This window comes from Anomaloglossus baeobatrachus, chromosome 8 (assembly GCF_048569485.1).
Source record: "Anomaloglossus baeobatrachus isolate aAnoBae1 chromosome 8, aAnoBae1.hap1, whole genome shotgun sequence".
Classification (NCBI taxonomy): domain Eukaryota; kingdom Metazoa; phylum Chordata; class Amphibia; order Anura; family Aromobatidae; genus Anomaloglossus; species Anomaloglossus baeobatrachus.
Window position 1 is genome coordinate 29,397,075 of NC_134360.1, and position 19,108 is coordinate 29,416,182.

Below are 19,108 nucleotides of genomic sequence, written 5' to 3' on the forward strand. Positions count from 1 at the left end.
GGATGCACCCACGGCTCTGGTAGAATGGGCCTTCAGCCTTGAGAGAACCAGAAGCCCAGTAGAACTGTAGGTTTCAAGAATTGGTTCCTCGATCCCCCGAGCCAGGGTGGATTCAGAAGCTTGCGACTGTTTACGCCGACCAGCGACAAGGACAAAGAGTGCATCCGGGTGGCGCAGGAGCGCCATGCGGGAAGTAGAACCTGAGTGCTCTCACCAGAACCAACAGATGCAAATCCTTCTGAAATTGATGGACTGGACGAGGACACAAAGAAGGTGAGGTGATATCCTGATTGATATGAAAGTGGGATACCACCTTAGGGAGAAATTCCGGAATCGGACGCAGAACTACCCTGTCCTGGTGAAGGACCAGGAAGGGAGATTTGTATGAGAGCGTTGCTAGCTCGGAAACTCTCCTAAGAGACGAGACCGTTACTAGAAGGCCACTTCCCGAGAAAAGCGGGAAGGGAGACCTCTTTCAAAGGCTCGAAAGGCGGCATCTGGAGAGCAATTAGAACCTTGTTCAGATCCCAGGGCTCTAACGGCCGCTTGTACGGAGTGCTGAGAAGACAAACTCCCCGTAGGAACGTGCGTACCTGAGGAAGTCGTTTCTGAAAAAATACAGATAGCGCTGAGACTTGTCCCTAAAGGGAACTGAGCGACAACCCTTTTTCCAACCTAGATTGCAGGAAGGAAGGAAACATAGACGATGCAACCGGCCAGGGAGAAACACCCTGCGCCGAGCACCGAGATAAGAATATCTTCCACGTCCAGTGGTCAATCTTGGCGGACGTTGGTATGCTAGCCTGTCTCATGGTGGCAACCACGTTCTGAGGTAATCCTGACGACACTAGGTTCCAGGACTCAATGCCACACCATCAGGTTGAGGGCCGTAGAATTCAAATGGAAGAATGGCCCTTGAGACAGCCAGTCTGAATGGTCTGGTAGTGCCCCCGGTTAGCCTACCGTGAGGCACCACAGAACCGGGAACCACAACATCCTCGGCCAATCTGTAGCGACGAGGATGGCGTGGCCGCAGTCGGTCCTGATCTAGCGCAGCACTCTGGGCAACAATGCCAGAGGTGGCACATAAGGTAGCTGGAACTGCGACCAATGCTGAACTAAGGCGTCTGCCGCCAGAGCTCGATGATTGTGAAACCGTGCCATGAAGCTGGCACATTGTTGTTGTGCCGTGACGCCATTAGATCGACGTCCGGCCTCTGTCAGCGGCGCCAGATCTCCTGAAACCCGTCCGGGTGAAGAGACCATACCCTTTCGGCCACACCCCGGCGACTTAGGAAGGCAGCTTCCTAGTTTTCCACGCCTGGGATGTGAACTGTGGATATGGTGGATGCCGTGTCTTCCACCCACATCAGAACCTGCCGGACTTCCTGGAAGGCTTGCCGGTTGCGCGTTCTTCCTTGGTGGTTGATGTATGCCACCGCTGTGGAGTTGTCCGACTGAAGTCGGATTTGCTTGCTTTCCAGCTGCTGTTGGAAAGTTTGTAGGGCAAGATACACTGCTCTGTGTTCAAGAACATTGATCTGAAGGGTGGACTCTTGCTGAGTCCACGTACCCTGAGCGCTGTGGTGGAGAAAAACTGCTCCCCACCCTGATAGACTCGCGTCTGTCGTAACTACCGCCCAGGATGGGGATAGGAAGGACCTTCTTTTTGACCATGAGGTGGGAAGAAGCCACCACCGTAGAGATTCCTTGGCCGCCTGAGAAAGAAAGACGACTCTGTTGAGGGAGGTCGACTCCCCGTCCCATTGGCGGAGAATGTCACATTGTAGTGGACGCAGATGAAACTGCGCGAAAAGAACTGCCTCCATTGCTACCATCTTACGTAGGAAGTGCATGAGGCGTCTCAATGTGTGCGACTGGTTCTTAAAGAAGAGATTGCAGCCCGTAGTGAATGCTGTTTGTCTAGCGGAAGCTGCACTATCGCTGAGAGAGTATGAAACTCCATGCCTAGATATGTTAGCGATAGGGTCGGGGTCGGATCTGACTTTAAAAAGTTGATGATCCACCCAAAACTCTAGAGAGCCTCCAGCGCAACGTTCGGGCAGTGTCGGCATGTTTCCTAAGAGAGTGCCTTGACAAGTAGATCGTCTAAATATGGGATCACAGAGTGACCCTGAGAGTGCAGGACTGTGACTACTGCTGCCCTGACCTTGGCGAAGACCAGTGGGACTGTCGCTAGCCGGAAGGTAGAGCTACGAACAGAAGGTGTTCGTCTCCTATAACGAAGCGTAGAAACGCTAGTGCTCTGGATCAATCGGCACGTGTGGATAAGCATCCTTGATGCCTAATGATGCTAGGAAATCTCCTTGGGACATTGAGGCGATGACATGGCGGAGGGATTCCATCCGGAACCGCCTGGTGTCCACGAGCTTGCTGAGCAGTTTTAGATCCAGAACGGGACGGAACGGCCCGTTCTTATAGGCACCGCAAATAATTTGGGGTAAAAACCGTGACCTTGTTCCTGAAGAGAAACGGGGGTCATCACTCTTTCTGCCTATAGAGTGCACCCTGTTTGCAGAAGAGCAGCGGCTCGGCCGGGAGGTGGAGAAGTTCTGAAGAATCGAGTTGGAGGACGAGAAGTGAGCTCTATCCTGTACCCGTGAGACAGAATGTCTCACACCCAACGGTCTTTGACCTATGGCAGCTAAATATCGCCAAGGCGGGAGAGCCTGCTACCGACCGAGGATGCGGAGAGAGGAGGCCGCAAGTCATGAGGACGCCGCCTTGGAAGCGGGTTTTCAGACTGTCTCTTTTTTGGGCGTGACTGAGCCCGCCAAGAATCTGATCCTTTTGAGTCCACATTGGACGAGGAAAAATGGGACCTGCCCGAGCCTCGAAAAGACCGAAACCCCGACTGCCTCCTGCTCTGTTGGGGTTTGTTGTGTCCGGGCTGAGGAAAGGATGAATCCTTACCCCTGGACTGTTTAATGGTTACATCCAAACGCTCACCAAACAGCCGGTCAGCAGAAAAAAGGGCAACTGGTTAAGCACCCTTTTTTGGAAGCAGAATCTGCCTTCCATTCACTTAACGAGCAGACCAGGCTCTGCTTAAAAACACGGAGCAGCGGAGGCTACTGCCGTACGGTTCGCAGAGTCTAGGGCAACCTGAATCGCGTAAGAAACAAATGCAGACATTTGAGAGGTTAAGGATGCCACCTGCGGCACAGATGTACGTGTAACCGTGTCAATCTGTGTAAGACAAGCTGAAATAGCTTGGAGTGCCCCAAGGGTGAGAATGCTGGAGCCAACGGTGCGCCGACAGTCTCATAGATGGATTTAGACCAGAGATCCATCTGTCTGTCAGTGGCATCTTTAAGTGCAGCTCCATCTCCCACTGCAACTATGGATCTAGCTACAAGCCTGGAGATTGGAGGATGCCGCTTGGGACACTGGGTCCAGTCCTTGACCACGTCAGGGGGCAGGGATAACGTGTATCCTAAGCCGTTTGGAGAAGCGCATATCTGGATAAGTGTGGTGTTCCTGGACTGCCTCTCTGAAGGCAGAGTGGTCCAGAAAAATACGTGAAGCTGACTCCTCCACTGGAGGAGCTGTGAGAAATAACCCACATTCTATAGATGGACGCTATAAGATTATTTACTATGGCGTCACAATCAGGTGTATCCAGATTGAGAGCGGTCTCAGGATCAGATTCCTGAGCCGCTACTTCCGCCTCATTACACAGAGAGTCCTTCTGCTAGGACCCTGATGAAACCGAGGGCCGCTCATAGTGAGCCCGCTTAGGCTGTCTGGGACTGACGTCTGTGCAGAGCCGTGACTCTGGGATGCGTGTGACATTCCCGGAGCTGTTAGTTGTTCACACTGAGGGGGGCCATGGATCAATGATTCAACAGTGCCCATGTTGTGAGAGACATGTCCGGACTGCTAGGCTTCTAGTATCATAGCCATAGTCTCAGAAAATCTGTCAGTAAATACTGCAGACACCGTCCTCATCCTCTGGCCATTAGCAGAGACTCCGGCTGAGTTGGATACAATGGGGGCTATGTAACCTGCCGGCCGTATAGCCGTACATGCTGTACCGGCTGCATAGAAAAACATGTGGTTCTGCACCTTTGTTTTACACAGAGAATATGCTGATAACTCCTCCGCACAATCCAGGAGGGTATATACAACGTGCGACCAAACAGTGCAATGTATATAGTACAAGCATATCTATAAGTGCACTTCTGCACTAGTGGGGTTAGCACCACAGGTGCTGCCTAACGCCTGTTGCAGCGATTGTGTGACTATCAGAATGCCAGGGTCTTCCACACTTGTCTCTGTATCGTACAGAAACTGACACTAATGGCTGCCGGCGTCCTGTGCAGAGAAGGAAGCCGTGGGCGTGCCTGAGAAAGTGCGGGAATCCGGTTTCACAGTGCACACAGTGAGAGGGGTGGAGTATGCAAAACATACTCCAGCTCTCAGCGCTGCTGTGCTATGCAGCGTCACGCCCCTACCCTGACTGTCAGGCCTGTGGGCGGTAACGAAGGGAGACTAGGCCCAGAAGCCGGGGACTCGAGTTAATAAGCGCGGCCGGCATATCAGTGCTGGCCGGCGCGGAAGTCCCCGGCGCACCACAAATCCCAGCGGCGCCTTAAATAAAAATGGCAGCGGCGGTTAGCGCAGTAGTCACCCAATACACTAACACACCCAGCAACGCTGTGGTGTGCGATGGCACTAGTGCGGACAGCGCCGCTGTCCCTGGCGCACTAACACACCCAGCAGTGCTGCCGTGTGTCTGCGCGGTCCCCACAGGGACACAGAGTACCTCCATGTAGCAGGGCCATGTCCCTGAAGATACTCCGCTCCATGTCCAGCAGATACCAGGGGCTGTGGATGGAGCACGGCCTCAGTGCCTGGAGACCGATAGAATCCCACTTCACCCAGAGCCCTGTAAAAAGGGATGGGGAAGGAAAGCAGCATGTGGGCTCCAGCCTCCGTACCCGCAATGGGTACCTCAACCTTAACAAACACCTCCGACATGAAGTGGGGTGAGAAGGGAGCATGCTGGGAGCCCTGTATGGGCCCTCTTTTCTTCCATCCGACATAGTCAGCAGCTGCTGCTGACTAAACAGTGGAGCTATGCGTGGATGTGTTGCCTCCTTCGCACAAAGCACAAAACTGGTGAGCCAGTGATCCCACTGGGGGTGTATAGCCAGAAGGGGAGGGGCCTTACACTTTTAAGTGTAATACTTTGTGTGGCCTCCGGAGGCAATAGCTATACACCCAATTGTCTGGGTCTCCCAATTAGGAGCGAAAAAGAAAACGCTTGTCCGGATAAGTATTGTGTTTCTGGATGGATTCTCTGAAGTCAGAGTGGTCCAGAAAAGTACTCAATTTACGCTTGGGATACAGGAAATGGAATTTCTCCTGCTGTGCAGCTGCCTCCTCTGCAGAAGGGGCTGGGGGAGAAATATCCAACAGCCTATTGATGGCCGCTATAAGGTCATTTACCATGGCGTCACCATCTGGCGTATCCAAATTGAGTGCGGCGTCAGGACAAGACTCCTGATCACCCACCTCTGAACCATCATATAGGGACCCTTCTCGCTGAGACCCTGATCCGCGTGATGACGTGGAGGGTCTCTCCCAGCGAGCTCGCTTAGGCGGACTGGGACTGTCATCGGAGTCAGAGCCCTCAGCCTGTGATGCCTGGGACCCCCTTGAAGTACGGATTAGTTCCAACTGAGGGGGACCGGGGAACATAGACACAGCAGTGTCTATGGTCTGAGCAACTGGCCTGGACTGCAAGGTCTCCAGGATTTTTGTCATAGTCACAGACATTTTATCAGCAAAGACTGCAAATTCTGTCCCCGTCACCGGGGCAGGGTTCACAGGCGTCTCTGCCTGGGCTACCATCACCATAGACTCTGGCTGCCGAAGTGCCACTGGGACTGAACATTGCACACAATGAGAGTCGTTGGAGCCTGCTGGTAGATTAGCCCCACATGCTGTACAAGCCGTGTATACAGCCCGTGCCTTGGCACCCTTGCGTTTTGCGGATGACATGCTGTTGTCTCCTCAAAGCAATATAGGGTGTACAGCCAAGAAGCGACCGTACAGTGCAGTATATAAATATATCTGGTACAGCGAAAAATATAACACTGTGGCACTAGTGGGGCCGCACGTATGTGCTGCTTACCGCCCGCTAAACGCGGGTGTGTGGTCGCCAGAAACCCCTAGCCTGGGTCCCCCAGAGCCTGCGTCCGTTCTCCAGCCAGACTGCATGTGTATAATGGCTGCCGGCGTCCTGGGGAGCTGCAAGCCTGGGGGCGGGCCTAGGGCGTGCACAGAGAAAAAGCGCGAAGCCTGTGTCCTACTGTGCTCAGTGAGAGGGCTGGAGCATGTAAATCGTGCTCCAGCCCTCGGCGCTGCCGATTGAACAACGTCTCTCCCCTACCCTGATTGACAGGGTGGGGGGCGTTAACGAAGCGGAGCTAGGCCGCAGAAAACCGGGGACTAAAGTTAGAAGCGCCGCCGCCGTAAAAGCGCGGTCGGCGCGTCCCCGGCGCACTACAAGTCGCAGCTGCGCCGCCGCTCCAGGGGCGGTCGGCGCGGCGATCCACACACATAAAGTCCCCCAGTAATCTGCGGGGACTATAAGCCCAGCGCACAGCGCTACCGTCCCCGGCGCACTAGCACACCCAGCAAGCCTGGGGTGTGCGTGGCCTGCCATACGGGGACACAGAGTACCTGAAAGTTGCAGGGCCTTGTCCCTGAACGGCACTCCCGCTCCACATCCAGCAGGTTCTATGGGTCTGTGGATGGAGCCCGGCCTCAGGGCTTGGTGGCCGGTAAGATCCCACTTCCTCAGAGCCCCTCAGGGGGATGGGGAAGGAAAACAGCATGTGGGCTCCAGCCTCCGTACCCGCAATGGGTACCTCAACCTTACAAACCACAAGTGGGGTAAGAAGGGAGCATGCTGGGGGCCCCATATGGGCCCTCTTTTCTTCCATCCGATATAGTCAGCAGCTACTGCTGACTAAACAGTGGAGCTATGCGTGGATGTCTGACCTCCTTCGCACAAAGCAGAAAACTGGTGAGCCAGTGATCCCACTGGGGGTGTATAGCCAGAAGGGGAGGGGCCTTACACTTTTTAGTGTAATTGCTTTGTGTGGCCTCCGGAGGCAGTGCTATACACCCAATCGTCTGGGTCTCCCAATGGAGCGCCGAAGAAAAACGGATTTGTAAATGAAGGCGAAATATAGAACCTCAATACTTAGGAAATTAATGACGTTCAATGCTTATTTCACCCGCTGCATCTATTGGTAGGTAGTTTAACTCTTAATTAAATATATTTCTAAAAGGTTCTATTGATATGAATTTCTCACCAGATGTCGGTAACAACCAATCCACTGCACAGGGGCAAAGAAACTAAACCATTGATGTCCGTAAAAAATTAGTGATGTGTAATAATGAATAATGAGGGACCGTCGCCAAAAGGGAAAACTGCAAAATTTTAGCAATTTCTTAATATAAAAATAAAAAAAAAATTGCAAAAAAAATACCGGTAATACTGGGGAATCCTGACAGTGTGCGCACCACACCACAGACAAGTGTATCAAGCCTGGACAACCCTTTTCAGTAAAAAAAAGTATTACCTGCAACTGTGCAATTTCTCCTTCTCTCAATTTTAACTGAGACTGTAAATTTTCGATGACGCTGGAGCCGGCTCCCATCCTCACCGCGTCGTACAGGTTGCTGCTGCTGCCGACCGACATGTTCATAGGGCCACAAAGCGGATCATGGGAATCCTCCTATAAGTATAGAAAACAGAAGGTGTAAAAGCTCAGAATTAATGGACGATCACAGCTACAGGAAGATAAGCCACATCAAGCCCAACAACGTCATCTATATACCCCCACAACGTCATCTATATACCCCACGTCGTCATCTATTTACCCCCACGTCGTCACCTATTTACCCCCACGTCGTCATCTATTTACCCCCACGTCGTCATCTATTTACCCCCACGTCGTCATCTATATACCCAGACGTCGTCATCTATATACCCCCGCGTCGTCATCTATATACCCCCGCGTCGTCATCTATATACCCCCGCGTCGTCATCTATATACCCCCGCGTCGTCATCTATATACCCCCGCGTCGTCATCTATATACCCCCGCGTCGTCATCTATATACCCCCGCGTCGTCATCTATATACCCCCGCGTCGTCATCTATATACCCCCGCGTCGTCATCTATATACCCCCGCGTCGTCATCTATATACCCCCGCGTCGTCATCTATATACCCCCGCGTCGTCATCTATATACCCCACGTCGTCATCTATTTACCCCCACGTCGTCACCTATTTACCCCCACGTCGTCATCTATTTACCCCCACGTCGTCATCTATTTACCCCCACGTCGTCATCTATATACCCAGACGTCGTCATCTATATACCCCCGCGTCGTCATCTATATACCCCCGCGTCGTCATCTATATACCCCCGCGTCGTCATCTATATACCCCCGCGTCGTCATCTATATACCCCCGCGTCGTCATCTATATACCCCCGCGTCGTCATCTATATACCCCCGCGTCGTCATCTATATACCCCCGCGTCGTCATCTATATACCCCCGCGTCGTCATCTATATACCCCCGCGTCGTCATCTATATACCCCCGCGCCGTCATCTATATACCCCCACTGCGTCATCTATATACCCCCACTGCGTCATCTATATACCCCCACTGCGTCATCTATATACCCCCACGCCGTCATCTATATACCCCCACGCCGTCATCTATATACCCCCACGCCGTCATCTATATACCCCCACGCCGTCATCTATATACCCCCACGCCGTCATCTATATACCCCCACGCCGTCATCTATATACCCCCACGCCGTCATCTATATACCCCCACGCCGTCATCTATTTACCCCCACGTCGTCATCTATTTACCCCCACGCCGTCATCTATATACCCCCACGCCGTCATCTATATACCCCCCACGCCGTCATCTATATACCCCCCACGCCGTCATCTATATACCCCCCACGCCGTCATCTATATACCCCCCACGCCGTCATCTATATACCCCCCACGCCGTCATCTATATACCCCCCACGCCGTCATCTATATACCCCCACGCCGTCATCTATTTACCCCCACGTCGTCATCTATTTACCCCCACGTCGTCATCTATATACCCCCACGTCGTCATCTATATACCCCCACGCCGTCATCTATATACCCCCACGCCGTCATCTATATACCCCCACGCCGTCATCTATATACCCCCACGCCGTCATCTATATACCCCCACTGCGTCATCTATATACCCCCACGACGTCATCTATATACCCCCACGACGTCATCTATATACCCCCACGCCGTCATCTATATACCCCCACGCCGTCATCTATATACCCCCACGACGTCATCTATATACCCCCACGACGTCATCTATATACCCCCACGACGTCATCTATATACCCCCACGACGTCATCTATATACCCCCACGTCGTCATCTATATACCCCCACGTCGTCATCTATATACCCCCACGTCGTCATCTATATACCCCCACGCCGTCATCTATATACCCCCACGTCGTCATCTATATACCCCCACGACGTCATCTATATACCTCCACGACGTCATCTATATACCCCCACAACGTTATCTATATACCCCCACAACGTCATCTATATACCCCTATAGTCACAGCACCATCTCTGCAGCGCCAAGAGTGCAAGAGACAGTAAGTGATGGAAAATCAGCAATGGGGAAATATATAATAGGACAAAGAATAAAAGAAAGTTCATTACCTGTGATAGGAGGGAGGTCTGTAACCCTGCCAAATCCGGACCACTGATCGAACTGGAGCGGGACAATGTCGGTGTGGTGGCACCAGTCTCAGGGGTGGGAAATCCGTAAGATTTACGCTCCTTAGCAAATAAGCAAAAGTCATTTAGATGGATGAACGTGAACGTGAAATTACACTGACAAATCAGAACAGAAAAACAGCAAATCTGCTAAATGGAGGCACAATGTGTGTCACGGGCTGCAAACTTTTAATTTTCACAATTTCACAGGACCTCAATGCTGGTGCGTGTGCATGACGTACGATGCGTTATGCACCCAGGCTTCAGAAGAAGGAGGACAAAGATGGCTGAAAGAGGAGGCGCCGATACTAGAGAACGGAGACTCCCATCCGACCAGTCTGCACCGCTCCGCACCTAAAGTGATTTTTACATTCTACACAGCGGCCTGTGCTCTTATATACAGCATGTTAGAATGCTGTGTATAAGAACCCACTGGTGGTGGCCGCAGCTTATAGGCCCCAAATCTGGTGTCAGGATCCCTTTAAAATGGAGTCTGATGGGAGCAATCGCAGTGGAGACGAGCATTACCTTTTCTTTGGCAGCCTCTTGGGCCAGCATGACCTTCTTTTTCTCCTGTTCCACTCTCATCTTCTCCATCTCTAGTTGGCTGTTTAGTAAAGCCTGCAAACAACGTCCGAGTTTGAACAGGGTCCAGCATACAAAAGATGCACTAAGGAAGCAGAAACACAATCTCACCTTTTCTCTTCTGGCTTCTTCCCCCGTTTTCCTGTATTCCATCTTCAGATTCTCCAGTTCCACTTGATTTCTGATGAATAAAGAAAAAAAATGCGTCAGAACCATGAGAATGGAGATGAGAAAAGATAACTGGCATCTATAGAGATGAAGAACGCGATATGTACAGTGTCTGGCGCCATCTAGTGGTCAGATAAATGAACTGCAACACCAATACACTGAAGACTTTTTATCCTGAAATGTGATATGGCAAAAAGTTACAGAGCTGTGACAGCTAGGAGCTAAACTTGAGACTTTTCTTGTCACGTACCAAATTTAAAAAATATATTTTTTTTTCTTTGACTGTTCTAAATATGTCAAATTTATTAGATTTTAAAAAAAATTGAGGCAGATCCCCCGCAATTGTTTTCTAGTCACTGACAGCAAGCAGAGATGTTGGAGAATATTCCCACTCACTGACAGCAAGCAGACATGTTGGGAAATGTTTCAATTCACTGACAACAAGCACACTTGATGGGGAATGTTTCTACTCACTGACAGCAAGCAGAGATGTTGGAGAATGTTTCCACTCACTGACAGCAAACAGACGTGTTGGGGAATGTTTCCATTCATTGACAGCAAGCAGAGGTTGTGGGAAATGTTTCACTTCACTGACAACAAGCACAGATGATGGGGAATGTTTCCACTCACTGACAGCAAGCAGAGATGTCGGGGAATATTTACACTCACTGACAGCAAACAGACACGTTGGGGAATATTTACACTCACTGCAGATGTGTTGGGGAATGTTTCCATTCATTGACAGCAAGCAGAGGTTGTGGGAAATGTTTCAATTCACTGACAACAAGCACAGATGATGGGGAATGTTTCTGCTCACTGATAGCAAAGAGATGTTGGGGAATATTTACACTCACTGACAGCAAGCAGACGTGTTGGAGAATAACTCGATTGTGCCTGATGGCAAAAAACTGATGTGTGAAAGAGGGATCACTCTGTGGCCACAACAAAATGGCTCCGCACTGTGATCCTAAACGTCATCTTCCCTTATCCTGTTGTAAACACCCAGATTGCAAGGGGCAGCTGTGACATCACACACAGGAGAGCAGATTGCACCACTTTTACTGCAGCTGTAATGTGAGATATTTCTACAGTACCTCTGCAGTAGAATTTCAGCAGCTGCTCCCCCTAGTGTTTAAAAGTGGAAAATATGATTTTTTTTATTTTTTTGGATTAAAATCAAATATTTACACATAATATTAAAACATTAATACTTTACATTTTTTTTCAGTTATTGAAAAAACATTTTTTTTTTGACGACACCTTCCCTTTAATATAGATGACAAAGCTGCTGACCAGAAAATAGTTTGGGAGACCCGATCCTTCATATACATGCCATTTTTGCTTGGTGAAGGACGGGTTTGGACAGTGGGACTTTATATGATTTTTGCATTAGTCGTCATAATAAAGCATTGAGTAGCAGTAATGACAACATTTTGCCAAGAAATGCCGAAGTGCACAGATACTTAGTGTATGTGTGCAGCTACCACTCAAGGAACCAACTCACTGACAGCAAGCAGAGATGTTGGGGAATATTTCCACTCACTGACAGCAAGCAGACGTGTGCAGTGTGTGTGCAGCTACCACTCAAGGAACCAACATGGTCACAAAGTCATTTTTCATAAGCTCCTGTGCAGCAGAAACATGGTGCCACCATCCTCTTTAGGTTTGCCATAAAGGATACTTGGATGCACAGTTTGGCAATATGGGGAGACCCTATGTTGCCCCTACAATACCTGCTGTATTCCTCCTCCATAGTTGACAACCTGGACTTCTCCACCTCTAGCTGCGCTTGATAGCGGCTCTTCTCTTGGCGGAGAAGGCTATTTTGGGACTCGATGGCCGAGATTTGAGTTTTCGCAGACAGAAGCTCCTCCGTTGCCGCTCGCTCTTTTTCTATAGCAGATGCCAACCAAGTTTGTGATTCGGCTGTAAAGAGCAGAAAGGGTTAATTGTGAAGGCTTAAAAGGAGTGGTTACCGTACGCAAACCTAACCGCCGGTACATGATATAGTGGGGCTATCCACAAAAGGGAGTCACCGTATTTTTCGTTTTATAAGACGCACTGGATTATAAGAGAAAATGTAGCTTTCAGCTCACCCGTGTGATGACCTCCAGGCGGGAATGGACGCACGCAATCCCCCGGACAGGCAGGTCCGTAGTCCAAGACAGCAGCAAAAGGGATGAAGGGATGGGACTCCGCACCAATACTGTATGGTACCATACAGTATTGGTGCGGAGTCCCATCCCTTCATCCCTTTTGCTGCTGTACTGGATTATAAGACGCACCCCAAATTTAGAGGAGGAAAATAGGAAAAGAAGGGAATTTTGTTTACTTACCGTAAATTCCTTTTCTTCTAGCTCCAATTGGGAGACCCAGACAATTGGGTGTATAGCTTCTGCCTCCGGAGGCCACACAAAGTATTACACTTTAAAAAGTGTAACCCCTCCCCTCTGCCTATACACCCCCCCGTGCATCACGGGCTCCTCAGTTTTGGTGCAAAAGCAGGAAGGAGGAAACTTATAAATTGGTCTAAGGTAAATTCAATCCGAAGGATGTTCGGAGAACTGAAAACCATGAACCAAGAACAATTCAACATGAACAACATGTGTACACAAAAGAACAACAGCCCGAAGGGAACAGGGGCGGGTGCTGGGTCTCCCAATTGGAGCTAGAAGAAAAGGAATTTACGGTAAGTAAACAAAATTCCCTTCTTCTTTTTCGCTCCTAATTGGGAGACCCAGACAATTGGGACGTCCAAAAGCAGTCCCTGGGTGGGTAAAAGAATACCTCGGTAAAAGAGCCGTAACGGCTCCGTCCTACAGGTGGGCAACCTCCGCCTGAAGGACTCGCCTACCTAGGCTGGCATCTGCCGAAGCGTAGGTATGCACCTGATAGTGTTTCGTGAAAGTGTGCAGACTAGACCAGGTAGCCGCCTGACACACTTGCTGAGCCGTAGCCTGGTGCCGCAATGCCCAGGACGCACCCACGGCTCTGGTAGAATGGGCTTTCAGCCCTGAAGGAACCGGAAGCCCAGAAGAACGGTAGGCTTCAAGAATTGGTTCCTTGATCCACCGAGCCAAGGTTGACTTGGAAGCCTGCGACCCTTTACGCTGGCCAGCGACAAGGACAAAGAGCGCGTCCGAGCGGCGCAGGGGCGCCGTACGAGAAACGTAGAGTCTGAGTGCTCTCACCAGATCTAACAAATGCAAATCCTTTTCACATTGGTGAACTGGATGAGGGCAAAAAGAAGGTAAGGAGATATCCTGATTGAGATGAAAAGGGGATACCACCTTAGGGAGAAATTCCGGAACCGGACGCAGAACCACCTTGTCCTGGTGAAACACCAGGAAGGGGGCTTTGCATGACAGAGCAGCTAGCTCAGACACTCTCCGAAGTGAAGTGACTGCCACTAGGAAGACCACCTTCTGCGAAAGGCGTGAAAGAGAAATATCCCTCATTGGCTCGAAAGGTGGTTTCTGAAGGGCCGTTAGCACCCTGTTCAGATCCCAGGGTTCTAGCGGACGCTTGTAAGGAGGGACTATGTGGCAAACCCCCTGCTGGAACGTGCGAACCTGTGGAAGTCTGGCTAGGCGCTTCTGAAAAAAGACAGAGAGCGCAGAGACTTGTCCCTTAAGAGAGCCGAGAGACAAACCCTTTTCCATTCCAGATTGAAGGAAGGTGTGAAGTAAATCCGGAGAGATGACGATAAATCATGATATTCAAGTATGTCAGGAAGCCCTCTCCTGGTGTCAACCCCCCTTTCCCCCACACAACTGGTTTAGCAACAAACTCCATGGCCATGTCCTGTGATATGGAAATTAGGTGGCTTTGGGACAATGGACACAGGATGACTCCCTGCCGTCACCCTGTAGTAGGAGCTGCTATCTAATTAGCAAGGCTCTGGAAATAGCCAGACAGAACGACTCCAGTAAAAAATGGTTCATATCTCGCAAGCCATATTTCCGATAAATATGGCAACCATAAAAATGGTGTCTCCGCATGTGGACGATGCCGGCACCCCCTTTTTATGGGAGCAGGACATTGGGAAATGCCCCAGGCGTGATATCAGCCATATGGGAACTCGTAGACAGGTCATGAGTCCCCTCGTTCTGTAGCTAAATTCATAACTGTCACAATGAGAGCATTGGCGTCTGCCTACGACGCTCCCAGGCAAAGTTATAGCCAAAATCCCCTTTGCTGGATAATTCTGATCCATGCAGGGGGAGTGGCAGTGCTTCCCTGTGAGGTCACTAAGGTAGGAGGGGACCTGGATCTGCCCAGGTTGATAACCCTACTTCGGCCATTTTCCAGCGTTCTTCTGCTCGGGGGCCTGGTTGGGACAGACCTGTGAGAGAGTTCCTGGAAACCTGGTCTACAGCGCCCCCCTGTGGCCAGACACACAAGGTAACTGATTGAATTGCATACCTGTTGTAAACCATGCTTTATCTGTAACTGTACTCTGACATAACTGTATATTCTGTAGATTCCCTATTGTATATATTGTAGTTTCTAGTGTGCTTTAGGCGATTAAATTATATAATTAATCTTGGGCTGTTCTGTTATCTCGATCTTGAATCCCACGTCTGTGTGTTCGGCTAATAGTTACCGTGAAGCGGTTGGTGGCAGCGAGTTGTGCCAAGGATTATTGTGGGGAGGCCAGTGAGATTCGGGAAGATATTATATATTCCGCCCGCGGAGGTCGGGGGAATATATACCCTACTCTCACCGGGGACCCTTCAATAATCGGCATAAGTAGTATAGCGGCCTCCTTGCTTATTGTCGGGCAATTCCATAATTGGCCTGACTATAAGAGGGGCGCTAGAGAGCGCGTCATGTGCTCTGTCTGTCGGGAGGTATAAAGGAGGGGTGACACCCCCTTGCTACCCCCCGATTGTGACGTACTGGTAGCCAGCGCGGGGGATTTCTGAGTGACCCCCCCGGTGGTTTGTGACATATTGGTGGCAAGCGGTGGGATCGAGATAATAGTGTGTGTGAGTGTGAGACCCATACTCCCAGACACTAAAGACTGCCTGCAGCAGCTGTGGCTGCTGGGGTCTTCAGACTAGCTCAACACTAGAGTGTCAGAGTGCAGATACTGTAAGGTGTGTGGAGGCATCAGGTGTCAGTTCTGTGTCAGTGACCAAAGTCTGCAACAATGGCTGATAGCACCAGGAGCAAAGCCAAAGGAATGGCCGATGCTCAGGCCAGAGACGATGAGGAGGTTGTCCACGAGCCCTTCAGGAGCCCGACGCCAGAGAACAGCTCTGCAGAGGACATCGCACAACCTGGGACTGCTGGACAAGATGAGGAGGAGCTCGCCCAAGGTTCCTCAACGAGCCAGATGCCAGCCCTCCGCTCTGCAATGGACAGTGAAGCACCAGGCTCCGCAGCGGGCCGCAGATCACCACGTGCCATTCCACCGAGCCTGGGAGGCTCGGATAGCCTTCTTCAAATGGCTATGGCCCTTCTCCAGGCTGGAGACCGGGATACCTACGAGATACTCATGGCAGAGCGCAGGGCAGAGCGGCAGGCAGCGCGTGAAGAGCGCCAGGCAGAGCGTGACTACCAGCTGCAGCTAGCTCAGCTCCGGCCCTCATCAGCCACACGTGACCTTCAAGACACCAAACTTCCAAAGGTCCGTGTTGAGGACTTCCCAGTGCTGGAGAAGGATGGAGACTTGGACTCTTTCTTGACTGCTTTTGAGCGGACTTGCTTGCAGCACCATCTGAACAAGGACCAGTGGGCCAAATACCTGACCCCCCGTTTAAGGGGTAAGGCCCTGGATATCCTTGGGGACTTGCCTGCTGAGGCGGATCAGGGCTACGACACCATCAAGCGGGCCCTGATCCAACAGTACAACCTCACCCCGGAGTCCTACCGCAAGAAGTTCCGGACGCTGCAGAAGGGACCAAAGGACTCCTGGGCTGACCACCGGCGGGCACTTGCCCGAGCTGCCGACCACTGGACCCAAGGCCTGCAGCTTTCCACCGGACCGGAGATCCTGGACTTGTTCATCACGGAGCAACTCTTGTGGAACTGCCCTGAGGATCTCCGCCAGTTCATCCGAGACCAGAAGCCAAAGGGATCCACGGCTACAGCTGCCCTGGCAGATGACTACACCAACAATCGGGCTCCTGAAGCCAGGAGAGCAGCCACCAGCAGCACCTGGAGAGGGGGTAAGATGAACTCTGCGACTGCCCCACCTGCCCCTAGACTGCAGGGGGTGTCCCCCTCAACTCCCCTCTCCAGGCCCGTGGCAGAGCCAAGACGGTGCCACCAGTGCAACCTACCTGGACACTTCAAGGCCATGTGCCCTCAGCGTCCCAAGGCCCCGGCTCCGTCCCCGTCCCAAGGGCCGCCCAAGGTGTATTGTGTGGGTGGGGGTGGTGGTAGGTCCCTGGACAGCTTCCAACCTGTCACCGTCGGCCAGTCTGTGACCATAGGACTGCGAGACAGCGCCTCGGAGGTGACTCTGGTGCGGCCTGAGATGGTGTCCCCCCAAGACTTGATCCCTGGAAAAACCCTCGCTGTCTCCGGGATTGGAGGCATTGACCCGGCGCTGCCTGTTGCTGACATTTATGTGGACTGGGGCGCAGGGCGAGGGGTGAGGGAGGTGGGGGTAACTGATCGGATCCCTGCAAACGTGCTACTTGGGACAGATTTGGGGCAGATAACCTCCCAGTTTGGGCCCCAACCAAGGGCTGAACCTTCAGCCAGTATTGACATGCCTCCGGACAATGTTAATGTGTTATCTATGAATGATGTAAGGGAGGAGGGAGTGAACTCTGATATTTCCGCTTGCATAGACACCATAGACACACACTCAGCTGCAGCTGTGACAGGGGAGGGGGTCAGAGAAAGGTGTGACAATGCCTCTGCAAGTAACCAGCCTGTGAGCTGGGATCTGTTGCCCTCTGCAGGGATAAGCAGAGAGCAGGGTGCTGCAGGGGGAGGACCAGTGTGTGGGGTGGGGGCTACCACAGCAAATGTGGGGTCCCCAGAGATTTCACAGCGGGGTTCTGTTGCTGCAGGAGGGGAACAGGCAGGTGAGATTGGGGCCGGTCCAGGAGCGGAAGTGCTCCCAGGTAAGATCTCGGTGCATGGTTCCCCCACAACCGGGGTGTCAGGAAGCCAGGTAGGTCTGCCTGAACCGGCGACTTGGTCAGGAACGGAGGAGGAGCAGGCACGACCCACGGTCGCAGCGGCTGTGGCCGCTGTCACCCGCAGTGGGAGTGCTGGAAGCCAAGGGGCCTCCCGGAGGTCCGATAGCTCTTCCCCTTCTGACCAAGTGGCAGCCGAGTCAGGTGGAGGCCAGGACACAGGTCCCGGGGTACTGACTGAAGATGTGACAGTCTCGTCGATTCTGGCCACATCTAGTCAGGAGTTTCAGGCAGCGTTAGAAGCTGACGACAGCCTGAAAGCTCTAAAGGAGCAGGCGGCACAGCCTCCCTCGGACTCGGACCCGGAGCGAGTGGTCTGGGACCAAGGACGGCTGTACCGGGCCACGGTCCAGCAGGGTTCACCGGAGGCGTGGCCCAGGGACCGACAGTTGGTGGTACCCTATCCGTTCCGGACGGAGTTGTTGCGGATCGCACATGAGATTCCGATGGCCGGACACCTAGGGATCGCTAAGACCAAGGCCAGGTTAAACCAGCATTTCTACTGGCCAAAAATGGGGGCCGATGTGGCTGCCTACTGCCGTTCGTGTGAAACCTGTCAGAGAGTGGGGAAGGCGGGGCCACGCCCCAAAGCCCCACTGGTATCTCTGCCAATCATCGATGAGCCTTTCAGGAGGGTGGCTGTGGATCTGGTCGGCCCGCTGGCCATCCCCAGCAGCTCCGGGAAACGCTTCATACTGACGGTAGTGGACTATGCCACCCGGTACCCAGAAGCAGTGGCCTTGTCGTCCATTCGGGCTGACAAGGTGGCCACCGCATTGCTGGAGATTTTCTCCCGAGTGGGTTTTCCCCAGGAAATGCTCACTGACCAGGGGACCCAATTCATGTCCCAGCTGATGGAGGCCCTCTGTAAGCAAGTCCAGGTGCGACATCTGGTGGCCAGCCCGTACCATCCACAGACTAATGGCCTGTGCGAGCGGTTTAATGGCACCTTGAAGCAGATGCTTAAGATGTTGGTCGACTCCCATGGGCGTGACTGGGAGCGGTATCTCCCACACCTGTTATTTGCTTACCGGGAGGTTCCACAGGCCTCAACAGGATTCTCACCGTTTGAGCTCCTGTACGGGCGACGTGTGCGGGGCCCCCTGGCTCTGGTGAAAGAGGCTTGGGAAGGGGATTTGGCCACCCCTGGAGTGTCGGTTATCGAGTATGTCATGCGCTTCCGGGACAAAATGCAGGCCTTGACGCAACTGGTACACGACAATATGGCTCAAGCCCAGGCCGATCAGAAGCGTTGGTACGACCAGAACGCTTGTGAGAGGACCTACCAAGTGGGTCAAAAGGTGTGGGTACTGGTCCCCGTACCACAGGACAAGC

The 19,108-nt window shown here is 52.1% G+C and overlaps 1 protein-coding gene across 1 annotated transcript in view; it reads right to left on the bottom strand.

Moving 5' to 3' along the window:
* The window catches only part of TMF1 (TATA element modulatory factor 1), a 130,051-nt gene that overhangs the window by 9,067 nt on the left and 101,876 nt on the right, over positions 1-19,108 (bottom strand). Inside the window, exons 11-15 of the mRNA XM_075321398.1 lie at positions 12,347-12,539; positions 10,557-10,626; positions 10,389-10,481; positions 9,804-9,923; positions 7,623-7,778 (exon numbers count right to left, since the gene is read on the bottom strand). Of these exons, the coding sequence (XP_075177513.1) occupies positions 7,623-7,778; positions 9,804-9,923; positions 10,389-10,481; positions 10,557-10,626; positions 12,347-12,539 (632 nt within the window). The remainder of the gene's footprint in view (positions 1-7,622; positions 7,779-9,803; positions 9,924-10,388; positions 10,482-10,556; positions 10,627-12,346; positions 12,540-19,108) is intronic.